Source organism: Bufo bufo, chromosome 7 (genome assembly GCF_905171765.1).
Source record: "Bufo bufo chromosome 7, aBufBuf1.1, whole genome shotgun sequence".
Classification (NCBI taxonomy): Eukaryota; Metazoa; Chordata; class Amphibia; order Anura; family Bufonidae; genus Bufo; species Bufo bufo.
In genome coordinates, this window is record NC_053395.1 from 9,599,330 (window position 1) to 9,622,320 (window position 22,991).

Sequence of the window (22,991 nt, forward strand, 5' to 3'; positions counted from 1 at the left end):
AAGGTCAGTCAGTCAGCTGAAAAATTGGGAAAACGTTGAAAGTAAGGGCTATTTGACCATGAAGGAGAGTGATGGGGTGCTGCGCCAGATGACCTGGCCTCCACAGTCACCGGACCTCAACCCAATCGAGATGGTTTGGGGTAAGCTGGACCGCAGAGTGAAGGCAAAAGGGCCAACAAGTGCTAAGCATCTCTGGGAACTCCTTCAAGACTGTTGGAAGACCATTTCAGGGGACTACCTCTTGAAGCTCATCAAGAGAATGCCAAGAGTGTGCAAAGCAGTAATCAAAGCAAAAGGTGGCTACTTTGAAGAACCTAGAATTTGACATATTTTCAGTTGTTTCACACTTGTTTGTTATGTATATAATTCCACATGTGTTAATTCATAGTTTTGATGCCTTCATAGTCATGAAAATAAAGAAAACTCTTTGAATGAGAAGGTGTGTCCTAAAAAAAATATATCACATCTGACATGTGATCCTGGGGCGCTGGTTTGCTGCTACGGTGAAGAAGATCCCACAGGCAGCACCTTGCACCCCGACATCTACACACAACAAGTTACCAGCAGATTGCTTTATTATACATTATATCAGCTCCTACACCCGACATCTACACATCTAAAATTATGATTAGAACTTTAAAACCAATATCGACAATATAGACCACCTTAAAATCATTGTACGTCAGGCTTCAGCTGGTCTCATAAGAGCAGTATTGGGTCGGTCACATAGCACAGCTCTTCCATGGACTCTATATCAAGGAGCAATTCATCGCGTCTTGCTTCCAGATGTTTAATGAGCTCAGAGGCTGAAGCTTGTCCTTCCTGCATGTCCCCCAGGACTTCTGCACCCAGACTGTCCCTTATCTCTTGGACCACGACATCACCGGCTCCTCTGGCTGCAGATACGTTCCTTTGTTCTGCTTTCCTGCAAACCTTTATACTTTTCACTATTTTTTCTTTTTTCAGGGTCAGATTCTCTAGGATATCCCTCAGCTGGATTTTTTTCCTTTCCATGGCGTCTTTCGCCAGTTCCACCGGGTGTTCTTTGTGCTCCCCCATTATACAGCAGAAGGCACAGATACAGAGTGAGTCCTGGACGCAGTAAAACTCGAGGACCCTGTTATGGATGAAGCATCTTCTAATCTCTAGAGATGGGGAGGGCTCTAAGAGGACGTGTTCTCCATTCTTACTATGGACAGTCAGATGGTCTCCACACAGCAGAGCTTGACACAGCAGACAGCTCTTAGCCACAGGCACATTATCGTGAAGACAATACGTACAGAAGCCATCAGACTTCTTGCTGGACTTCGATGATTGACAGAGCTCTTCGATTTGGGATAGGATGATGTTCCTCTTCAGTTCAGGTCTCTTCTTGAATCTTTGCTTGCAGAGAGGACATGAGATATCATCTTTATCCTGGTTGTCCCAAGTATTCTCAATACAATCCAAGCAGAAGTTGTGGCCGCATGACAGTGTTACTGGGTTGTGACACATCTCCATACAGATGACGCAAGTGATTATAAATCTAATAAATCCAGGAAACCTGCAAATAGAAACAGTGAAAAGGAGGAAGATTATGGTATATGATATAAGTGTCCATAGGGGCATATGAGAAGAGGGAGAAACCCATACAACTACTAGCATCATTGAGGGTGGACTAGGAACTTAAGGTGGCTCTGGAAAAAAATCTAAAAGTGGCCCCATATTGTAGGCGGGTCCAAGTTGACGGAAGGTGGGACAACAGAAGTGGACGGGCCAGCAATACCGTAGAACAGAAGACCACCCCAGCATAAGCAAACACCACAGTGCAGCACAAAATACTGCCTACATTAATTAATGCTGAGAGCATCAGATATTTATGTATCTCGGTGAGTGGCAGCTGAAAGGAGAGCTGAGGCATCCCGCTGGGAATCGTTCCCCCGGGAAATTTCCCTGTAGGGTCTATGGCCAGTCCGCCCATGAGCATCATCCATACAATGTGCACCTAAAGCAAACTATAGTCACTCAGATCAGCAGGCTGTTGAAGGAGACGTCCAGTTTGGACATCCCTTGTTTCTTTGGTGGGCCCCTCTGACAGCTGCAAATTGTAATGAGACTACTCAGACAATAATTACATGGTGCCCATTGAAATCAACCTGCCAACCATACAATGGCCGGACCTCTATGGCTATCCAGAGAGGTAGCTTCACTTTGTATTGGCAAAAACAGCAGCGTCCCAGTGCAGGAGGCCAACTCTAATACATCAATGTACTCTTAACCAAATGTACTGAGGTCTGTAGATAACCCCTCTACCAAGAGCAGTAGTGCAACCTATGAATAATCCTAGCATTAGAGTATTGTGCCCCTTACCAGGCATCTTCTTGCCTTCCGGATTCTGTTGCTTGCACAGTATCTGTAATGAGAAAGAGCACAAAGAGCAATGTTGTCATTAAATTACCATCTTCTAGACCAACGTACAGCTGACGTTAACCTACAACTCCCTGCAACTTCAGGAGTCAATGGAGCATGCTGTAAGTTGTAGTTTCACAACAGCTGCCATGCCACCGGTTTCTGACCCATGTTATCTAATAGAGATACCGGTAGGCCAAACACTCAAAATTCCTCTGTCATCTTCTGACACCCCTAGAGGTAGTTTATGTTCCTTAAGAACAATGGATCATGGTGGACCCTAACACATCTGCCATCAGGGGAAAAATTGTACCGCCCCAGACATATTAGATGGTCAGATGATCCCACCAAAATCATCTCCATCACATATCTGTCTAATGTGTATGGGCATATCTGGTGATGGTCTAAATGAAACTAGAGCTGACTGGGTTCATAGAATCTTGTCGAATGAGCCGTTGGCCTTGGTCAACTGTACTGATGATAAACAAGAAGCATCTATGTACTCTCTCCAAGGTCGCCTCTAACCAATCTACCTCCTGTCCAGGTCATTAGGGCTTTATAGCTAAAATAACCTACCAGATACACGCTCAGAACGTGTCTGTCTGTCAACTCTCTCCAGGTTTCTGATGAAAGAGTAGTTGTGTCTTCTTAGAGACAAGTAGAACTTATCCTTCATTGTGTTATCGTAGTGGTTGGTGATACCAGAGATCTCCGTCATCTTCTCCACGGGAGTTTCTTTATGGAGAACCTGATCATACTGTTCTGGTGTCAGCAGTCCTTCTTCCCTGAGCTCCTCCAGAACTGGGATGACTGTGCTCACATTGTCTATCAGTTCACATCTGTGTTTATCCAAAAAATGTTTTCCAACTGTGAAGAGAATCACAAAGGAACATCTTGTGAACCTGTGACCATATACTAGAGATTCTGGTCAACCAAAATGTTTTATTTAGGCCATTTTGTGCCAACCGTTAATGCACATTCAGAACACAACTGAACAGACGTTGACAGGAGGCAGATATCCGTGGAAAAGTTGATCTGCCAGGTGGGATTATTTCAGTGGTACTCGGTCGCAGTCCTTGGAAAGTCGTTAATGCCAAACAACTGATCTAAATACCATCAATAGAAGCCCAGATCAGGCCACACAACAAGGCAGAGACCATGTATCAATTTGTCATTTTACCTTATGGTGTCGTCATTCAAAACGACCTTCACAGACCAACCATGACCAACAAGTAATGCATGATCAGCTTAAAGTGTGGCCAAACTGGCATGTCATTGGCTTTGATCAATGGGAGTACACGTACTGGGACCCCCACCAATTGCAAAATGAAGGGGCAGAATTACCCATACACCAGTCACAGCAGAAGGGGCACAGTGCTCAGCTTGAACACTTTTTGTGGAGGTCTCGGCACCAAGAATAGCCATCAAGATTTTTTTTTAAATTTCTCTACACTTTAACTCATACAAACCAAAATTGGAGAATGTAAGACTCACCAGAACTCCCTGCCTCCAAATCCAAGGTGATTTTCTGAAACTGTGATCCCCACTCTGTGGAGACAATCAGATGTTATACATCTCCATATATACACATACACAAGAAAGAACTGAAGCAGATGTAGTAAACCTACTTTGTCTCATTATTAGATCAGTTTTCTCTAAGACTCTAATATATGGCAAATTGTGCTGTCTCAGGGCAAGATAAACTTGGTCCTTCATCGAGGAGTCCCAGGCCCTGACAATGTCACATAGCTCTATCATCTTCTTTTGGGAGGTTGGAATTCCCTGTAAGTAATCGTACTCTTCCTCCTTTAGTAGATTCTCTTCAAAGAGATCATCTAGAACTGGATCCACCAAGATTATCCTCCTTATCAGGTCCCAGCAGTGCTCGTCCACAAAGTGCTTCCTGGCTGCAGAACGTAAGGTTTTCATATTAATGATATGACATCACAGGTTGCCAAATTTCAAAACATCAAATTGAACAGAAGTAAAATCCCAAAACTGATGGACTGAGATGGTAAATTCATGGTCAGTTGTCCCCAGCTCCAGATGGTTTTCTTGGGACATTCTCAGAAAAGGTGTATGTGTCAGAACATGAAGCTGGTACATAAGGTTGTAGGACATCCCTGTAATAAGTAGGGGTCCAGGTTGGGTGACATTCATACATAAAGCTGAAGCACCAGGATATCAGTCATTCCTAGAGGTAAACTGTGTCATGGCTATAGGACACAGATAAACCTGGTGAACCAGGGAACATAACAAGAAGAAGAAGATGAAACACGTGAAGCTTATATTTGGAGTCTCTTGGCTTACCTTCATCAGATTCTCTAGTTTTACGAAATGTGAGTTGGCTGGAAAATGAAGACACTGAACTTCTATCACAATCTGCAGATGAAGGAGATAAGAAATGTCTTCATTGTATAAAGAATAATGCATCTTGTAGAATCATGAGAACAATAATTTCCAAAATATCAGCATCTTATATCCTGTTCTGTTCTGATAGTGTACATCCACCTTTACACCTCCACTGATTACATATAGAGCACATCCTGTATTATACTCCAGAGCTGCACTCACTATTCTGCTGGTGCAGTCACTGTGTACATACATTACTTATCCTGTACTGATCCTGAGTTACATCCTGTATTATACTCCAGAGCTGCACTCACTATTCTGCTGGTGCAGTCACTGTGTACATACATTACTTATCCTGTACTGATCCTGAGTTACATCCTGTATTATACACCAGAGCTGCACTCACTATTCTGCTGGTGCAGTCACTGTGTATATATATTACTTATCCTGTACTGACCCTGAGTTACATCCTGTATTATACTCCAGAGCTGCACTCACTATTCTGCTGGTGCAGTCACTGTGTACATACATTACTTATCCTGTACTGATCCTGAGTTACATCCTGTATTATACTCCAGAGCTGCACTCACTATTCTGCTGGTGCAGTCACTGTGTACATACATTACTTATCCTGTACTGATCCTGAGTTACATCCTGTATTATACTCCAGAGCTGCACTCACTATTCTGCTGGTGCAGTCACTGTGTACATACATTACTTATCCTGTACTGATCCTGAGTTATATCCTGTATTATACTCCAGAGCTACACTCACTATTCTGCTGGTGCAGTCACTGTGTACATACATTACTTATCCTGTACTGATCCTGAGTTACATCCTGTATTGTACTCCAGAGCTGCACTCACTATTCTGCTGGTGCAGTCACTGTGTACATACATTACTTATCCTGTACTGATCCTGAGTTACATCCTGTATTATACTCCAGAGCTGCACTCACTATTCTGCTGGTGCAGTCACTGTGTACATACATTACTTATCCTGTACTGATCCTGAGTTACATCCTGTATTGTACTCCAGAGCTGCACTCACTATTCTGCTGGTGCAGTCACTGTGTACATACATTACTTATCCTGTACTGATCCTGAGTTACATCCTGTATTATACTCCAGAGCTGCACTCACTATTCTGCTGGTGGAGACACTGTGTACATACATTACTTATCCTGTACTGATCCTGAGTTACATCCTGTATTATACTCCAGAGCTGCACTCACTATTCTGCTGGTGCAGTCACTGTGTACATACATTACTTATCCTGTACTGATCCTGAGTTACATCCTGTATTGTACTCCAGAGCTGCACTCACTATTCTGCTGGTACAGTCACTGTGTACAGACATTACTTATCCTGTACTGATCCTGAGTTACATCCTGTATTATACTCCAGAGCTGCACTCACTATTCTGCTGGCGCAGTCACTGTGTACATACATTACTTATCCTGTACTGATTCTGAGTTACATCCTGTATTATTCTCCAGAGCTGCACTCACTATTCTGCTGGTACAGTCACTGTGTACATACATTACTTATCCTGTACTGATCCTGAGTTATATCCTGTATTATACTCCAGAGCTGCACTCACTATTCTGCTGGTGCAGTCACTGTGTACATTACATTACTTATCCTGTACTGATCCTGAGTTACATCCTGTATTATACTCCAGAGCTGCACTCACTATTCTGCTGGTGCAGTCACTGTGTACATACATTACTTATCCTGTACTGATCCTGAGTTACATCCTGTATTATACTCCAGAGCTGCACTCACTATTCTGCTGGTGGAGTCACTGTGTACATACATTACATTACTTATCCTGTACTGATCCTGAGTTACATCCTGTATTATACTCCAGAGCTGCACTCACTATTCTGCTGGTACAGTCACTGTGTACATACATTACTTATCCTGTACTGATCCTGAGTTATATCCTGTATTATACTCCAGAGCTGCACTCACTATTCTGCTGGTGCAGTCACTGTGTACATTACATTACTTATCCTGTACTGATCCTGAGTTACATCCTGTATTATACTCCAGAGCTGCACTCACTATTCTGCTGGTGCAGTCACTGTGTACATACATTACTTATCCTGTACTGATCCTGAGTTATATCCTGTATTATACTCCAGAGCTGCACTCACTATTCTGCTGGTGCAGTCACTGTGTACATACATTACTTATCCTGTACTGATCCTGAGTTACATCCTGTATTATACTCCAGAGCTGCACTCACTATTCTGCTGGTGGAGTCACTGTGTACATACATTACTTATCCTGTACTGATCCTGAGTTACATCCTGTATTATACTCCAGAGCTGCACTCACTATTCTGCTGGTGCAGTAACTGTGTACATATATTACTTATCCTGTACTGATCCTGAGTTACATCCTGTATTATACTCCAGAGCTGCACTCACTATTCTGCTGGTGCAGTCACTGTGTACATACATTACTTATCCTGTACTGATCCTGAGTTACATCCTGTATTATACTCCAGAGCTGCACTCACTATTCTGCTGGTGCAGTCACTGTGTACAGACATTACTTATCCTGTACTGATCCTGAGTTACATCCTGTATTATACTCCAGAGCTGCACTCACTATTCTGCTGGTGGAGTCACTGTGTACATACATTACATTACTTATCCTGTACTGATCCTGAGTTACATCCTGTATTATACTCCAGAGCTGCACTCACTATTCTGCTGGTACAGTCACTGTGTACATACATTACTTATCCTGTACTGATCCTGAGTTATATCCTGTATTATACTCCAGAGCTGCACTCACTATTCTGCTGGTGCAGTCACTGTGTACATTACATTACTTATCCTGTACTGATCCTGAGTTACATCCTGTATTATACTCCAGAGCTGCACTCACTATTCTGCTGGTGAAGTCACTGTGTACATACATTACTTATCCTGTACTGATCCTGAGTTACATTCTGTATTATACTCCAGAGCTGCACTCACTATTCTGCTGGTGCAGTCACTGTGTACATACATTACTTATCCTGTACTGATCCTGAGTTACATCCTGTATTATACTCCAGAGCTGCACTCACTATTCTGCTGGTGGAGTCACTGTGTACATACATTACTTATCCTGTACTGATCCTGAGTTACATCCTGTATTATACTTCAGAGCTGCACTCACTATTCTGCTGGTGCAGTCACTGTGTACATACATTACTTATCCTGTACTGATCCTGAGTTACATCCTGTATTATACTCCAGAGCTGCACTCACTATTCTGCTGGTGCAGTAACTGTGTACATATATTACTTATCCTGTACTGATCCTGAGTTACATCCTGTATTATACTCCAGAGCTGCACTCACTATTCTGCTGGTGCAGTCACTGTGTACATTACATTACTTATCCTGTACTGATCCTGAGTTACATCCTGTATTATACTCCAGAGCTGCACTCACTATTCTGCTGGTGCAGTCACTGTGTACAGACATTACTTATCCTGTACTGATCCTGAGTTACATCCTGTATTATACTGCAGAGCTGCACTCACTATTCTGCTGGTGCAGTCACTGTGTACATTACATTACTTATCCTGTACTGATCCTGAGTTACATCCTGTATTATACTCCAGAGCTGCACTCACTATTCTGCTGGTGCAGTCACTGTGTACATACATTACTTATCCTGTACTGATCCTGAGTTACATCCTGTATTATACTGCAGAGCTGCACTCACTATTCTGCTGGTGCAGTCACTGTGTACATTACATTACTTATCCTGTACTGATCCTGAGTTACAGCCTGTATTATACTCCAGAGCTGCACTCACTATTCTGCTGGTGCAGTCACTGTGTACATACATTACTTATCCTGTACTGATCCTAAATTACATCCTGTATTATACTCCAGAGCTGCACTCACTATTCTGCTGGTGCAGTAACTGTGTACATATATTACTTATCCTGTACTGATCCTGAGTTACATCCTGTATTATACTCCAGAGCTGCACTCACTATTCTGCTGGTGCAGTCACTGTGTACATTACATTACTTATCCTGTACTGATCCTGAGTTACATCCTGTATTATACTCCAGAGCTGCACTCACTATTCTGCTGGTGCAGTCACTGTGTACAGACATTACTTATCCTGTACTGATCCTGAGTTACATCCTGTATTATACTGCAGAGCTGCACTCACTATTCTGCTGGTGCAGTCACTGTGTACATTACATTACTTATCCTGTACTGATCCTGAGTTACATCCTGTATTATACTCCAGAGCTGCACTCACTATTCTGCTGGTGCAGTCACTGTGTACATACATTACTTATCCTGTACTGATCCTGAGTTACATCCTGTATTATACTGCAGAGCTGCACTCACTATTCTGCTGGTGCAGTCACTGTGTACATACATTACTTATCCTGTACTGATCCTGAGTTACATCCTGTATTATACTCCAGAGCTGCACTCACTATTCTGCTGGTGCAGTCACTGTGTACATACATTACTTATACTGTACTGATCCTGAGTTACATCCTGTATTATACTCCAGAGCTGCACTCACTATTCTGCTGGTGCAGTCACTGTGTACATTACATTACTTATCCTGTACTGATCCTGAGTTACAGCCTGTATTATACTCCAGAGCTGCACTCACTATTCTGCTGGTGCAGTCACTGTGTACATACATTACTTATCATGTACTGATCCTGAGTTACATCCTGTATTATACTTCAGAGCTGCACTCACTATTCTGCTGGTGGAGTCACTGTGTACATTACATTACTTATCCTGTACTGATCCTGAGTTACATCCTGTATTATACTCCAGAGCTGCACTCACTATTCTGCTGGTGCAGTCACTGTGTACATACATTACTTATCCTGTACTGATCCTGAGTTATATCCTGTATTATACTCCAGAGCTGCACTCACTATTCTGCTGGTGCAGTCACTGTGTACATACATTACTTATCCTGTACTGATCCTGAGTTACATCCTGTATTATACTCCAGAGCTGCACTCACTATTCTGCTGGTGGAGTCACTGTGTACATACATTACTTATCCTGTACTGATCCTGAGTTACATCCTGTATTATACTCCAGAGCTGCACTCACTATTCTGCTGGTGCAGTAACTGTGTACATATATTACTTATCCTGTACTGATCCTGAGTTACATCCTGTATTATACTCCAGAGCTGCACTCACTATTCTGCTGGTGCAGTCACTGTGTACATACATTACTTATCCTGTACTGATCCTGAGTTACATCCTGTATTATACTCCAGAGCTGCACTCACTATTCTGCTGGTGCAGTCACTGTGTACAGACATTACTTATCCTGTACTGATCCTGAGTTACATCCTGTATTATACTCCAGAGCTGCACTCACTATTCTGCTGGTGGAGTCACTGTGTACATACATTACATTACTTATCCTGTACTGATCCTGAGTTACATCCTGTATTATACTCCAGAGCTGCACTCACTATTCTGCTGGTACAGTCACTGTGTACATACATTACTTATCCTGTACTGATCCTGAGTTATATCCTGTATTATACTCCAGAGCTGCACTCACTATTCTGCTGGTGCAGTCACTGTGTACATTACATTACTTATCCTGTACTGATCCTGAGTTACATCCTGTATTATACTCCAGAGCTGCACTCACTATTCTGCTGGTGAAGTCACTGTGTACATACATTACTTATCCTGTACTGATCCTGAGTTACATTCTGTATTATACTCCAGAGCTGCACTCACTATTCTGCTGGTGCAGTCACTGTGTACATACATTACTTATCCTGTACTGATCCTGAGTTACATCCTGTATTATACTCCAGAGCTGCACTCACTATTCTGCTGGTGGAGTCACTGTGTACATACATTACTTATCCTGTACTGATCCTGAGTTACATCCTGTATTATACTTCAGAGCTGCACTCACTATTCTGCTGGTGCAGTCACTGTGTACATACATTACTTATCCTGTACTGATCCTGAGTTACATCCTGTATTATACTCCAGAGCTGCACTCACTATTCTGCTGGTGCAGTAACTGTGTACATATATTACTTATCCTGTACTGATCCTGAGTTACATCCTGTATTATACTCCAGAGCTGCACTCACTATTCTGCTGGTGCAGTCACTGTGTACATTACATTACTTATCCTGTACTGATCCTGAGTTACATCCTGTATTATACTGCAGAGCTGCACTCACTATTCTGCTGGTGCAGTCACTGTGTACATTACATTACTTATCCTGTACTGATCCTGAGTTACATCCTGTATTATACTCCAGAGCTGCACTCACTATTCTGCTGGTGCAGTCACTGTGTACATACATTACTTATCCTGTACTGATCCTGAGTTACATCCTGTATTATACTCCAGAGCTGCACTCACTATTCTGCTTGTGCAGTCACTGTGTACATACATTACTTATCCTGTACTGATCCTGAGTTACATCCTGTATTATACTCCAGAGCTGCACTCACTATTCTGCTGGTGCAGTAACTGTGTACATATATTACTTATCCTGTACTGATCCTGAGTTACATCCTGTATTATACTCCAGAGCTGCACTCACTATTCTGCTGGTGCAGTCACTGTGTACATTACATTACTTATCCTGTACTGATCCTGAGTTACATCCTGTATTATACTGCAGAGCTGCACTCACTATTCTGCTGGTGCAGTCACTGTGTACATTACATTACTTATCCTGTACTGATCCTGAGTTACATCCTGTATTATACTCCAGAGCTGCACTCACTATTCTGCTGGTGCAGTCACTGTGTACATACATTACTTATCCTGTACTGATCCTGAGTTACATCCTGTATTATACTCCAGAGCTGCACTCACTATTCTGCTGGTGCAGTCACTGTGTACATACATTACTTATCCTGTACTGATCCTGAGTTACATCCTGTATTATACTCCAGAGCTGCACTCACTATTCTGCTGGTGCAGTAACTGTGTACATATATTACTTATCCTGTACTGATCCTGAGTTACATCCTGTATTATACTCCAGAGCTGCACTCACTATTCTGCTGGTGCAGTCACTGTGTACATTACATTACTTATCCTGTACTGATCCTGAGTTACATCCTGTATTATACTCCAGAGCTGCACTCACTATTCTGCTGGTGCAGTCACTGTGTACAGACATTACTTATCCTGTACTGATCCTGAGTTACATCCTGTATTATACTGCAGAGCTGCACTCACTATTCTGCTGGTGCAGTCACTGTGTACATTACATTACTTATCCTGTACTGATCCTGAGTTATATCCTGTATTATACTCCAGAGCTGCACTCACTATTCTGCTGGTGCAGTCACTGTGTACATACATTACTTATCCTGTACTGATCCTGAGTTACATCCTGTATTATACTGCAGAGCTGCACTCACTATTCTGCTGGTGCAGTCACTGTGTACATACATTACTTATCCTGTACTGATCCTGAGTTACATCCTGTATTATACTCCAGAGCTGCACTCACTATTCTGCTGGTGCAGTCACTGTGTACATACATTACTTATACTGTACTGATCCTGAGTTACATCCTGTATTATACTCCAGAGCTGCACTCACTATTCTGCTGGTGCAGTCACTGTGTACATTACATTACTTATCCTGTACTGATCCTGAGTTACAGCCTGTATTATACTCCAGAGCTGCACTCACTATTCTGCTGGTGCAGTCACTGTGTACATACATTACTTATCCTGTACTGATCCTGAGTTACATCCTGTATTATACTTCAGAGCTGCACTCACTATTCTGCTGGTGGAGTCACTGTGTACATTACATTACTTATCCTGTACTGATCCTGAGTTACATCCTGTATTATACTCCAGAGCTGCACTCACTATTCTGCTGGTACAGTCACTGTGTACATACATTACTTATCCTGTACTGATCCTGAGTTACATCCTGTATTATACTCCAGAGCTGCACTCACTATTCTGCTGGTGCAGTCACTGTGTACATACATTACTTATCCTGTACTGATCCTGAGTTACATCCTGTATTATACTGCAGAGCTGCACTCACTATTCTGCTGGTGCAGTCACTGTGTACATTACATTACTTATCCTGTACTGATCCTGAGTTACATCCTGTATTATACTCCAGAGCTGCACTCACTATTCTGCTGGTGCAGTCACTGTGTACATACATTACTTATCCTGTACTGATCCTGAGTTACATCCTGTATTATACTTCAGAGCTGCACTCACTATTCTGCTGGTGGAGTCACTGTGTACATTACATTACTTATCCTGTACTGATCCTGAGTTACATCCTGTATTATACTCCAGAGCTGCACTCACTATTCTGCTGGTACAGTCACTGTGTACATACATTACTTATCCTGTACTGATCCTGAGTTACATCCTGTATTATACTCCAGAGCTGCACTCACTATTCTGCTGGTGCAGTCACTGTGTACATACATTACTTATCCTGTACTGATCCTGAGTTACATCCTGTATTATACTGCAGAGCTGCACTCACTATTCTGCTGGTGCAGTCACTGTGTACATTACATTACTTATCCTGTACTGATCCTGAGTTACAGCCTGTATTATACTCCAGAGCTGCACTCACTATTCTGCTGGTGCAGTCACTGTGTACATACATTACTTATCCTGTACTGGTCCTGAGTTACATCCTGTATTATACTCCAGAGCTGCACTCACTATTCTGCTGGTGCAGTCACTGTGTACATTACATTACTTATCCTGTACTGATCCTGAGTTACAGCCTGTATTATATTCCAGAGCTGCACTCACTATTCTGCTGGTGCAGTCACTGTGTACATACATTACTTATCCTGTACTGATCCTGAGTTACATCCTGTATTATACTCCAGAGCTGCACTCACTATTCTGCTGGTGCAGTCACTGTGTACATACATTACTTATCCTGTACTGATCCTGAGTTACATCCTGTATTATACTCCAGAGCTGCACTCACTATTCTGCTGGTGCAGTCACTGTGTACATACATTACTTATCCTGTACTGATCCTGAGTTACATCCTGTATTGTACTCCAGAGCTGCACTCACTATTCTGCTGGTGCAGTCACTGTGTACATACATTACTTATCCTGTACTGATCCTGAGTTACATCCTGTATTATACTCCAGAGCTGCACTCACTATTCTGCTGGTGGAGACACTGTGTACATACATTACTTATCCTGTACTGATCCTGAGTTACATCCTGTATTATACTCCAGAGCTGCACTCACTATTCTGCTGGTGCAGTCACTGTGTACATACATTACTTATCCTGTACTGATCCTGAGTTACATCCTGTATTGTACTCCAGAGCTGCACTCACTATTCTGCTGGTACAGTCACTGTGTACAGACATTACTTATCCTGTACTGATCCTGAGTTACATCCTGTATTATACTCCAGAGCTGCACTCACTATTCTGCTGGCGCAGTCACTGTGTACATACATTACTTATCCTGTACTGATTCTGAGTTACATCCTGTATTATTCTCCAGAGCTGCACTCACTATTCTGCTGGTACAGTCACTGTGTACATACATTACTTATCCTGTACTGATCCTGAGTTATATCCTGTATTATACTCCAGAGCTGCACTCACTATTCTGCTGGTGCAGTCACTGTGTACATTACATTACTTATCCTGTACTGATCCTGAGTTACATCCTGTATTATACTCCAGAGCTGCACTCACTATTCTGCTGGTGCAGTCACTGTGTACATACATTACTTATCCTGTACTGATCCTGAGTTACATCCTGTATTATACTCCAGAGCTGCACTCACTATTCTGCTGGTGGAGTCACTGTGTACATACATTACATTACTTATCCTGTACTGATCCTGAGTTACATCCTGTATTATACTCCAGAGCTGCACTCACTATTCTGCTGGTACAGTCACTGTGTACATACATTACTTATCCTGTACTGATCCTGAGTTATATCCTGTATTATACTCCAGAGCTGCACTCACTATTCTGCTGGTGCAGTCACTGTGTACATTACATTACTTATCCTGTACTGATCCTGAGTTACATCCTGTATTATACTCCAGAGCTGCACTCACTATTCTGCTGGTGCAGTCACTGTGTACATACATTACTTATCCTGTACTGATCCTGAGTTATATCCTGTATTATACTCCAGAGCTGCACTCACTATTCTGCTGGTGCAGTCACTGTGTACATACATTACTTATCCTGTACTGATCCTGAGTTACATCCTGTATTATACTCCAGAGCTGCACTCACTATTCTGCTGGTGGAGTCACTGTGTACATACATTACTTATCCTGTACTGATCCTGAGTTACATCCTGTATTATACTCCAGAGCTGCACTCACTATTCTGCTGGTGCAGTAACTGTGTACATATATTACTTATCCTGTACTGATCCTGAGTTACATCCTGTATTATACTCCAGAGCTGCACTCACTATTCTGCTGGTGCAGTCACTGTGTACATACATTACTTATCCTGTACTGATCCTGAGTTACATCCTGTATTATACTCCAGAGCTGCACTCACTATTCTGCTGGTGCAGTCACTGTGTACAGACATTACTTATCCTGTACTGATCCTGAGTTACATCCTGTATTATACTCCAGAGCTGCACTCACTATTCTGCTGGTGCAGTCACTGTGTACATTACATTACTTATCCTGTACTGATCCTGAGTTACATCCTGTATTATACTCCAGAGCTGCACTCACTATTCTGCTGGTGCAGTCACTGTGTACAGACATTACTTATCCTGTACTGATCCTGAGTTACATCCTGTATTATACTGCAGAGCTGCACTCACTATTCTGCTGGTGCAGTCACTGTGTACATTACATTACTTATCCTGTACTGATCCTGAGTTACATCCTGTATTATACTCCAGAGCTGCACTCACTATTCTGCTGGTGCAGTCACTGTGTACATACATTACTTATCCTGTACTGATCCTGAGTTACATCCTGTATTATACTGCAGAGCTGCACTCACTATTCTGCTGGTGCAGTCACTGTGTACATTACATTACTTATCCTGTACTGATCCTGAGTTACAGCCTGTATTATACTCCAGAGCTGCACTCACTATTCTGCTGGTGCAGTCACTGTGTACATACATTACTTATCCTGTACTGATCCTGAGTTACATCCTGTATTATACTCCAGAGCTGCACTCACTATTCTGCTGGTGCAGTAACTGTGTACATATATTACTTATCCTGTACTGATCCTGAGTTACATCCTGTATTATACTCCAGAGCTGCACTCACTATTCTGCTGGTGCAGTCACTGTGTACATTACATTACTTATCCTGTACTGATCCTGAGTTACATCCTGTATTATACTCCAGAGCTGCACTCACTATTCTGCTGGTGCAGTCACTGTGTACAGACATTACTTATCCTGTACTGATCCTGAGTTACATCCTGTATTATACTGCAGAGCTGCACTCACTATTCTGCTGGTGCAGTCACTGTGTACATTACATTACTTATCCTGTACTGATCCTGAGTTACATCCTGTATTATACTCCAGAGCTGCACTCACTATTCTGCTGGTGCAGTCACTGTGTACATACATTACTTATCCTGTACTGATCCTGAGTTACATCCTGTATTATACTGCAGAGCTGCACTCACTATTCTGCTGGTGCAGTCACTGTGTACATACATTACTTATCCTGTACTGATCCTGAGTTACATCCTGTATTATACTCCAGAGCTGCACTCACTATTCTGCTGGTGCAGTCACTGTGTACATACATTACTTATACTGTACTGATCCTGAGTTACATCCTGTATTATACTCCAGAGCTGCACTCACTATTCTGCTGGTGCAGTCACTGTGTACATTACATTACTTATCCTGTACTGATCCTGAGTTACAGCCTGTATTATACTCCAGAGCTGCACTCACTATTCTGCTGGTGCAGTCACTGTGTACATACATTACTTATCCTGTACTGATCCTGAGTTACATCCTGTATTATACTTCAGAGCTGCACTCACTATTCTGCTGGTGGAGTCACTGTGTACATTACATTACTTATCCTGTACTGATCCTGAGTTACATCCTGTATTATACTCCAGAGCTGCACTCACTATTCTGCTTGTGCAGTCACTGTGTACATACATTACTTATCCTGTACTGATCCTGAGTTATATCCTGTATTATACTCCAGAGCTGCACTCACTATTCTGCTGGTGCAGTCACTGTGTACATACATTACTTATCCTGTACTGATCCTGAGTTACATCCTGTATTATACTCCAGAGCTGCACTCACTATTCTGCTGGTGGAGTCACTGTGTACATACATTACTTATCCTGTACTGATCCTGAGTTACATCCTGTATTATACTCCAGAGCTGCACTCACTATTCTGCTGGTGCAGTAACTGTGTACATATATTACTTATCCTGTACTGATCCTGAGTTACATCCTGTATTATACTCCAGAGCTGCACTCACTATTCTGCTGGTGCAGTCACTGTGTACATACATTACTTATCCTGTACTGATCCTGAGTTACATCCTGTATTATACTCCAGAGCTGCACTCACTATTCTGCTGGTGCAGTCACTGTGTACAGACATTACTTATCCTGTACTGATCCTGAGTTACATCCTGTATTATACTCCAGAGCTGCACTCACTATTCTGCTGGTGGAGTCACTGTGTACATACATTACATTACTTATCCTGTACTGATCCTGAGTTACATCCTGTATTATACTCCAGAGCTGCACTCACTATTCTGCTGGTACAGTCACTGTGTACATACATTACTTATCCTGTACTGATCCTGAGTTATATCCTGTATTATACTCCAGAGCTGCACTCACTATTCTGCTGGTGCAGTCACTGTGTACATTACATTACTTATCCTGTACTGATCCTGAGTTACATCCTGTATTATACTCCAGAGCTGCACTCACTATTCTGCTGGTGAAGTCACTGTGTACATACATTACTTATCCTGTACTGATCCTGAGTTACATTCTGTATTATACTCCAGAGCTGCACTCACTATTCTGCTGGTGCAGTCACTGTGTACATACATTACTTATCCTGTACTGATCCTGAGTTACATCCTGTATTATACTCCAGAGCTGCACTCACTATTCTGCTGGTGGAGTCACTGTGTACATACATTACTTATCCTGTACTGATCCTGAGTTACATCCTGTATTATACTCCAGAGCTGCACTCACTATTCTGCTGGTGCAGTCACTGTGTACATACATTACTTATCCTGTACTGATCCTGAGTTACATCCTGTATTATACTCCAGAGCTGCACTCACTATTCTGCTGGTGCAGTAACTGTGTACATATATTACTTATCCTGTACTGATCCTGAGTTACATCCTGTATTATACTCCAGAGCTGCACTCACTATTCTGCTGGTGCAGTCACTGTGTACATTACATTACTTATCCTGTACTGATCCTGAGTTACATCCTGTATTATACTGCAGAGCTGCACTCACTATTCTGCTGGTGCAGTCACTGTGTACATTACATTACTTATCCTGTACTGATCCTGAGTTACATCCTGTATTATACTCCAGAGCTGCACTCACTATTCTGCTGGTGCAGTCACTGTGTACATACATTACTTATCCTGTACTGATCCTGAGTTACATCCTGTATTATACTGCAGAGCTGCACTCACTATTCTGCTGGTGCAGTCACTGTGTACATTACATTACTTATCCTGTACTGATCCTGAGTTACAGCCTGTATTATACTCCAGAGCTGCACTCACTATTCTGCTGGTGCAGTCACTGTGTACATACATTACTTATCCTGTACTGATCCTGAGTTACATCCTGTATTATACTCCAGAGCTGCACTCACTATTCTGCTGGTGCAGTAACTGTGTACATATATTACTTATCCTGTACTGATCCTGAGTTACATCCTGTATTATACTCCAGAGCTGCACTCACTATTCTGCTGGTGCAGTCACTGTGTACATTACATTACTTATCCTGTACTGATCCTGAGTTACATCCTGTATTATACTCCAGAGCTGCACTCACTATTCTGCTGGTGCAGTCACTGTGTACAGACATTACTTATCCTGTACTGATCCTGAGTTACATCCTGTATTATACTCCAGAGCTGCACTCACTATTCTGCTGGTGCAGTCACTGTGTACATACATTACTTATCCTGTACTGATCCTGAGTTATATCCTGTATTATACTCCAGAGCTGCACTCACTATTCTGCTGGTGCAGTCACTGTGTACATACATTACTTATCCTGTACTGATCCTGAGTTACATCCTGTATTATACTGCAGAGCTGCACTCACTATTCTGCTGGTGCAGTCACTGTGTACATACATTACTTATCCTGTACTGATCCTGAGTTACATCCTGTATTATACTCCAGAGCTGCACTCACTATTCTGCTGGTGCAGTCACTGTGTACATACATTACTTATACTGTACTGATCCTGAGTTACATCCTGTATTATACTCCAGAGCTGCACTCACTATTCTGCTGGTGCAGTCACTGTGTACATTACATTACTTATCCTGTACTGATCCTGAGTTACAGCCTGTATTATACTCCAGAGCTGCACTCACTATTCTGCTGGTGCAGTCACTGTGTACATACATTACTTATCCTGTACTGATCCTGAGTTACATCCTGTATTATACTTCAGAGCTGCACTCACTATTCTGCTGGTGGAGTCACTGTGTACATTACATTACTTATCCTGTACTGATCCTGAGTTACATCCTGTATTATACTCCAGAGCTGCACTCACTATTCTGCTGGTACAGTCACTGTGTACATACATTACTTATCCTGTACTGATCCTGAGTTACATCCTGTATTATACTCCAGAGCTGCACTCACTATTCTGCTGGTGCAGTCACTGTGTACATACATTACTTATCCTGTACTGATCCTGAGTTACATCCTGTATTATACTGCAGAGCTGCACTCACTATTCTGCTGGTGCAGTCACTGTGTACATTACATTACTTATCCTGTACTGATCCTGAGTTACATCCTGTATTATACTCCAGAGCTGCACTCACTATTCTGCTGGTGCAGTCACTGTGTACATACATTACTTATCCTGTACTGATCCTGAGTTACATCCTGTATTATACTTCAGAGCTGCACTCACTATTCTGCTGGTGGAGTCACTGTGTACATTACATTACTTATCCTGTACTGATCCTGAGTTACATCCTGTATTATACTCCAGAGCTGCACTCACTATTCTGCTGGTACAGTCACTGTGTACATACATTACTTATCCTGTACTGATCCTGAGTTACATCCTGTATTATACTCCAGAGCTGCACTCACTATTCTGCTGGTGCAGTCACTGTGTACATACATTACTTATCCTGTACTGATCCTGAGTTACATCCTGTATTATACTGCAGAGCTGCACTCACTATTCTGCTGGTGCAGTCACTGTGTACATTACATTACTTATCCTGTACTGATCCTGAGTTACAGCCTGTATTATACTCCAGAGCTGCACTCACTATTCTGCTGGTGCAGTCACTGTGTACATACATTACTTATCCTGTACTGGTCCTGAGTTACATCCTGTATTATACTCCAGAGCTGCACTCACTATTCTGCTGGTGCAGTCACTGTGTACATTACATTACTTATCCTGTACTGATCCTGAGTTACATCCTGTATTATACTCCAGAGCTGCACTCACTATTCTGCTGGTGCAGTCACTGTGTACATACATTACTAATCCTGTACTGATCCTGAGTTACATCCTGTATTATACTCCAGAGCTGCACTCACTATTCTGCTGGTGCAGTCACTGTGTACATACAATACTTATCCTGTACTGATCCTGAGTTATATCCTGTATTATACTCCAGAGCTGTATTTATTATTGTGCCGCCTTCCTTGCTGAAATCTCCCAGTGTCCTCTGCTTGTTCAGCGTCTGCATACAGCTTGGTCTGTTGATCTGTATTCTACTGTAGAAGAAAAAATCTGCCCTCTGCATTGTCTTAGCTTTGCTAAGCTGTTAGGGTTGTATTTGATAATAAACTTGCTGACTGTTTCCTATAATCACCATCAGAATTGTTAATGTTGTTGCAGTGTGGTTCCACCCCTATAATGACTTGTTCACTTATTAATGCTTTTCTCTGAGCTCACACCATTCAGCCATCAGTGCGTGTCACCGCCTGAAGGGTCACTTACTTACCTGTATGAGAGTGGATGTCTCTCGTATAAGGATACTGGAGCTGGGAATGAAATCCTTTTTTGTACGGCTGGGACTGTGAATTAGGTCCAGTTCCAGGTCCTACGACTACTGTAGGTTTTAAACAGAAAATGTGTTACTGCACATGGACTGAGGTAATGATATTCTACAGTACGTGATGGTTCTTTCCGCCATCTGTGTTATAAATGCTCCGCCCTCTGACGACACATTGCAGTCCCCAAGAACAAGGGGCTATCTGCAGATTGTTTATTTCCTAATGTAAAGTTATGTTATACAATGTATTGCATCCAGCATAACTATATATAGATGGCACATTCGGGGTTAACAATCCTGGCTCAGCCCCTGTAGGTGATTTGGTGCGGGCTGGTCCCACCCTTAAATAGAAATGAAGATGAGTCGGCCAGCACTCGCCAGATGCACGCCGCGCGGGATAGGACCGGTTCCATGTGCAGTTTAAAGAAAAATCCCAGCAGACGTGACTTGAATGCTCATAGGAATTTTATTGCCATATAACAATATGTCCCATATCTAGGACGCGTTTCGGCTAGACAGCCTTTTTCAACAGGTAGATGTACATTGTGAGAAGCAGATATATATACATGCATCAATGATTGAGGGCAGAAGACCTCCCCGTGACGTCAGACGCCCACAAGGGGGCGGTACATTCAAAGTAACATAGTAACATAAACTATCCAAGATCAATCCAAGATCAAAGGTCAAGAAACAGCACAGGTATCAGAACATATATTGTAAATTATAAATGGTAAATACCAGCACTGCAGAGAAAATCCTTCATTAGGTGGTAGTTGTCTAAAAAATAATAATATATAAATAAATTAATATTGGATGGTAAACAGAGGAGGTACACAGATTAACAGAATCAGACCTCAGACATGCATAATTTTGTAATCTCTGTTGAGACCCCTTGGATGAAGGGTATCCAGGGTATGGATCCAGTAAGCCTCCCGGCGCAGTAATAGTTTCTTAATGTCACCTCCCCGTCTGGGTCTGGTGACCCGCTCTATGACCTGAAACTATACGGTCTCTGATGCTCTGCATTGTTTCCCCAATATATAGCAACCCACATGGACATTTTATCAGGTATATAACATTGGCTGATTCACAAGTGAAGAAGCCATCCACTGGGTATGTACGTCCAGTGTGTGGGTGATAGATATTGGGTCCTTTAATTATATTAGAGCACTGGAAGCAGTGCAGACACGGAAAAGTGCCCTTCCGCTGTGTAGCCAGTACACTCTGTTTGAGGGTACCTCGAGTGCTCCCCATATCCGCGCATACTAACTTGTCCCTGTAACTTTTTTTTTTTTTTATTACAGATGAGAGGTGGACTTTTGAATTCATTAATCTGGGATATGCTTTTTCCAACAAATGCCTTTCCTTACAGTATTGTCCAATTTCTGGTTAAAGGGATGGTATTTGTGGATCAATGCCACTCTTGGGGTTTTATCTTGTTCTTTTTCCAGACTACATGGAGTATTTAATTCACTTAGGGTCTTTGTTAGGATTGATGGCGGGTACCCTCTTTCTTCAAACCTCTTGGTCATTTCCTCAATTCTGAGTTCCTGTATTGAGGGATTAGAGACAATCCGTCTGACCCTCTGATACTGGGACTTAGGAATTGCTCTTTTCAAAGAGGGTGGGTGGGCACTGGTGAAGTGGAGGATACTATTCCTGTCTGTCTATTTGCGGAATAAGTCAGTAGAGAGGTTACCATTTGGATCCTTAATTACCCTTGTATCCAGGAAACTGACCGTATGATTGTCACACGTGACTGTGAACTGTAAACCAATGCACGCCTGGTTCAGATGTGAGAGGAAAGACACGAGGGTCTCGTGTGACCCCGCCCATATGCAAAAAATGTCATCAATGAATCTTTTCCACAGTAAAATGTGGTTACGGTGCCACTCAGTGTTGTATACGAACTCATCCTCGAATTTCGACATATACGCATTTGCATAGGGCGG

The 22,991-nt window shown here is 42.4% G+C and overlaps 1 protein-coding gene across 1 annotated transcript; it reads right to left on the reverse strand.

Moving 5' to 3' along the window:
- Positions 1-479: 479 nt before the first annotated feature.
- LOC121007980 lies at positions 480-22,970 on the reverse strand. The gene is made up of 8 exons (XM_040440254.1): positions 22,925-22,970; positions 20,989-21,096; positions 4,699-4,770; positions 4,017-4,295; positions 3,883-3,936; positions 2,965-3,255; positions 2,350-2,392; positions 480-1,543 (listed from the first exon to the last, which is right to left on the reverse strand). The coding sequence occupies exons 1-8, from the start codon at positions 22,968-22,970 to the stop codon at positions 700-702; spliced, it is 1,737 nt and encodes a 578-aa protein (XP_040296188.1). The 3' UTR covers positions 480-699.
- Positions 22,971-22,991: the final 21 nt, after the last annotated feature.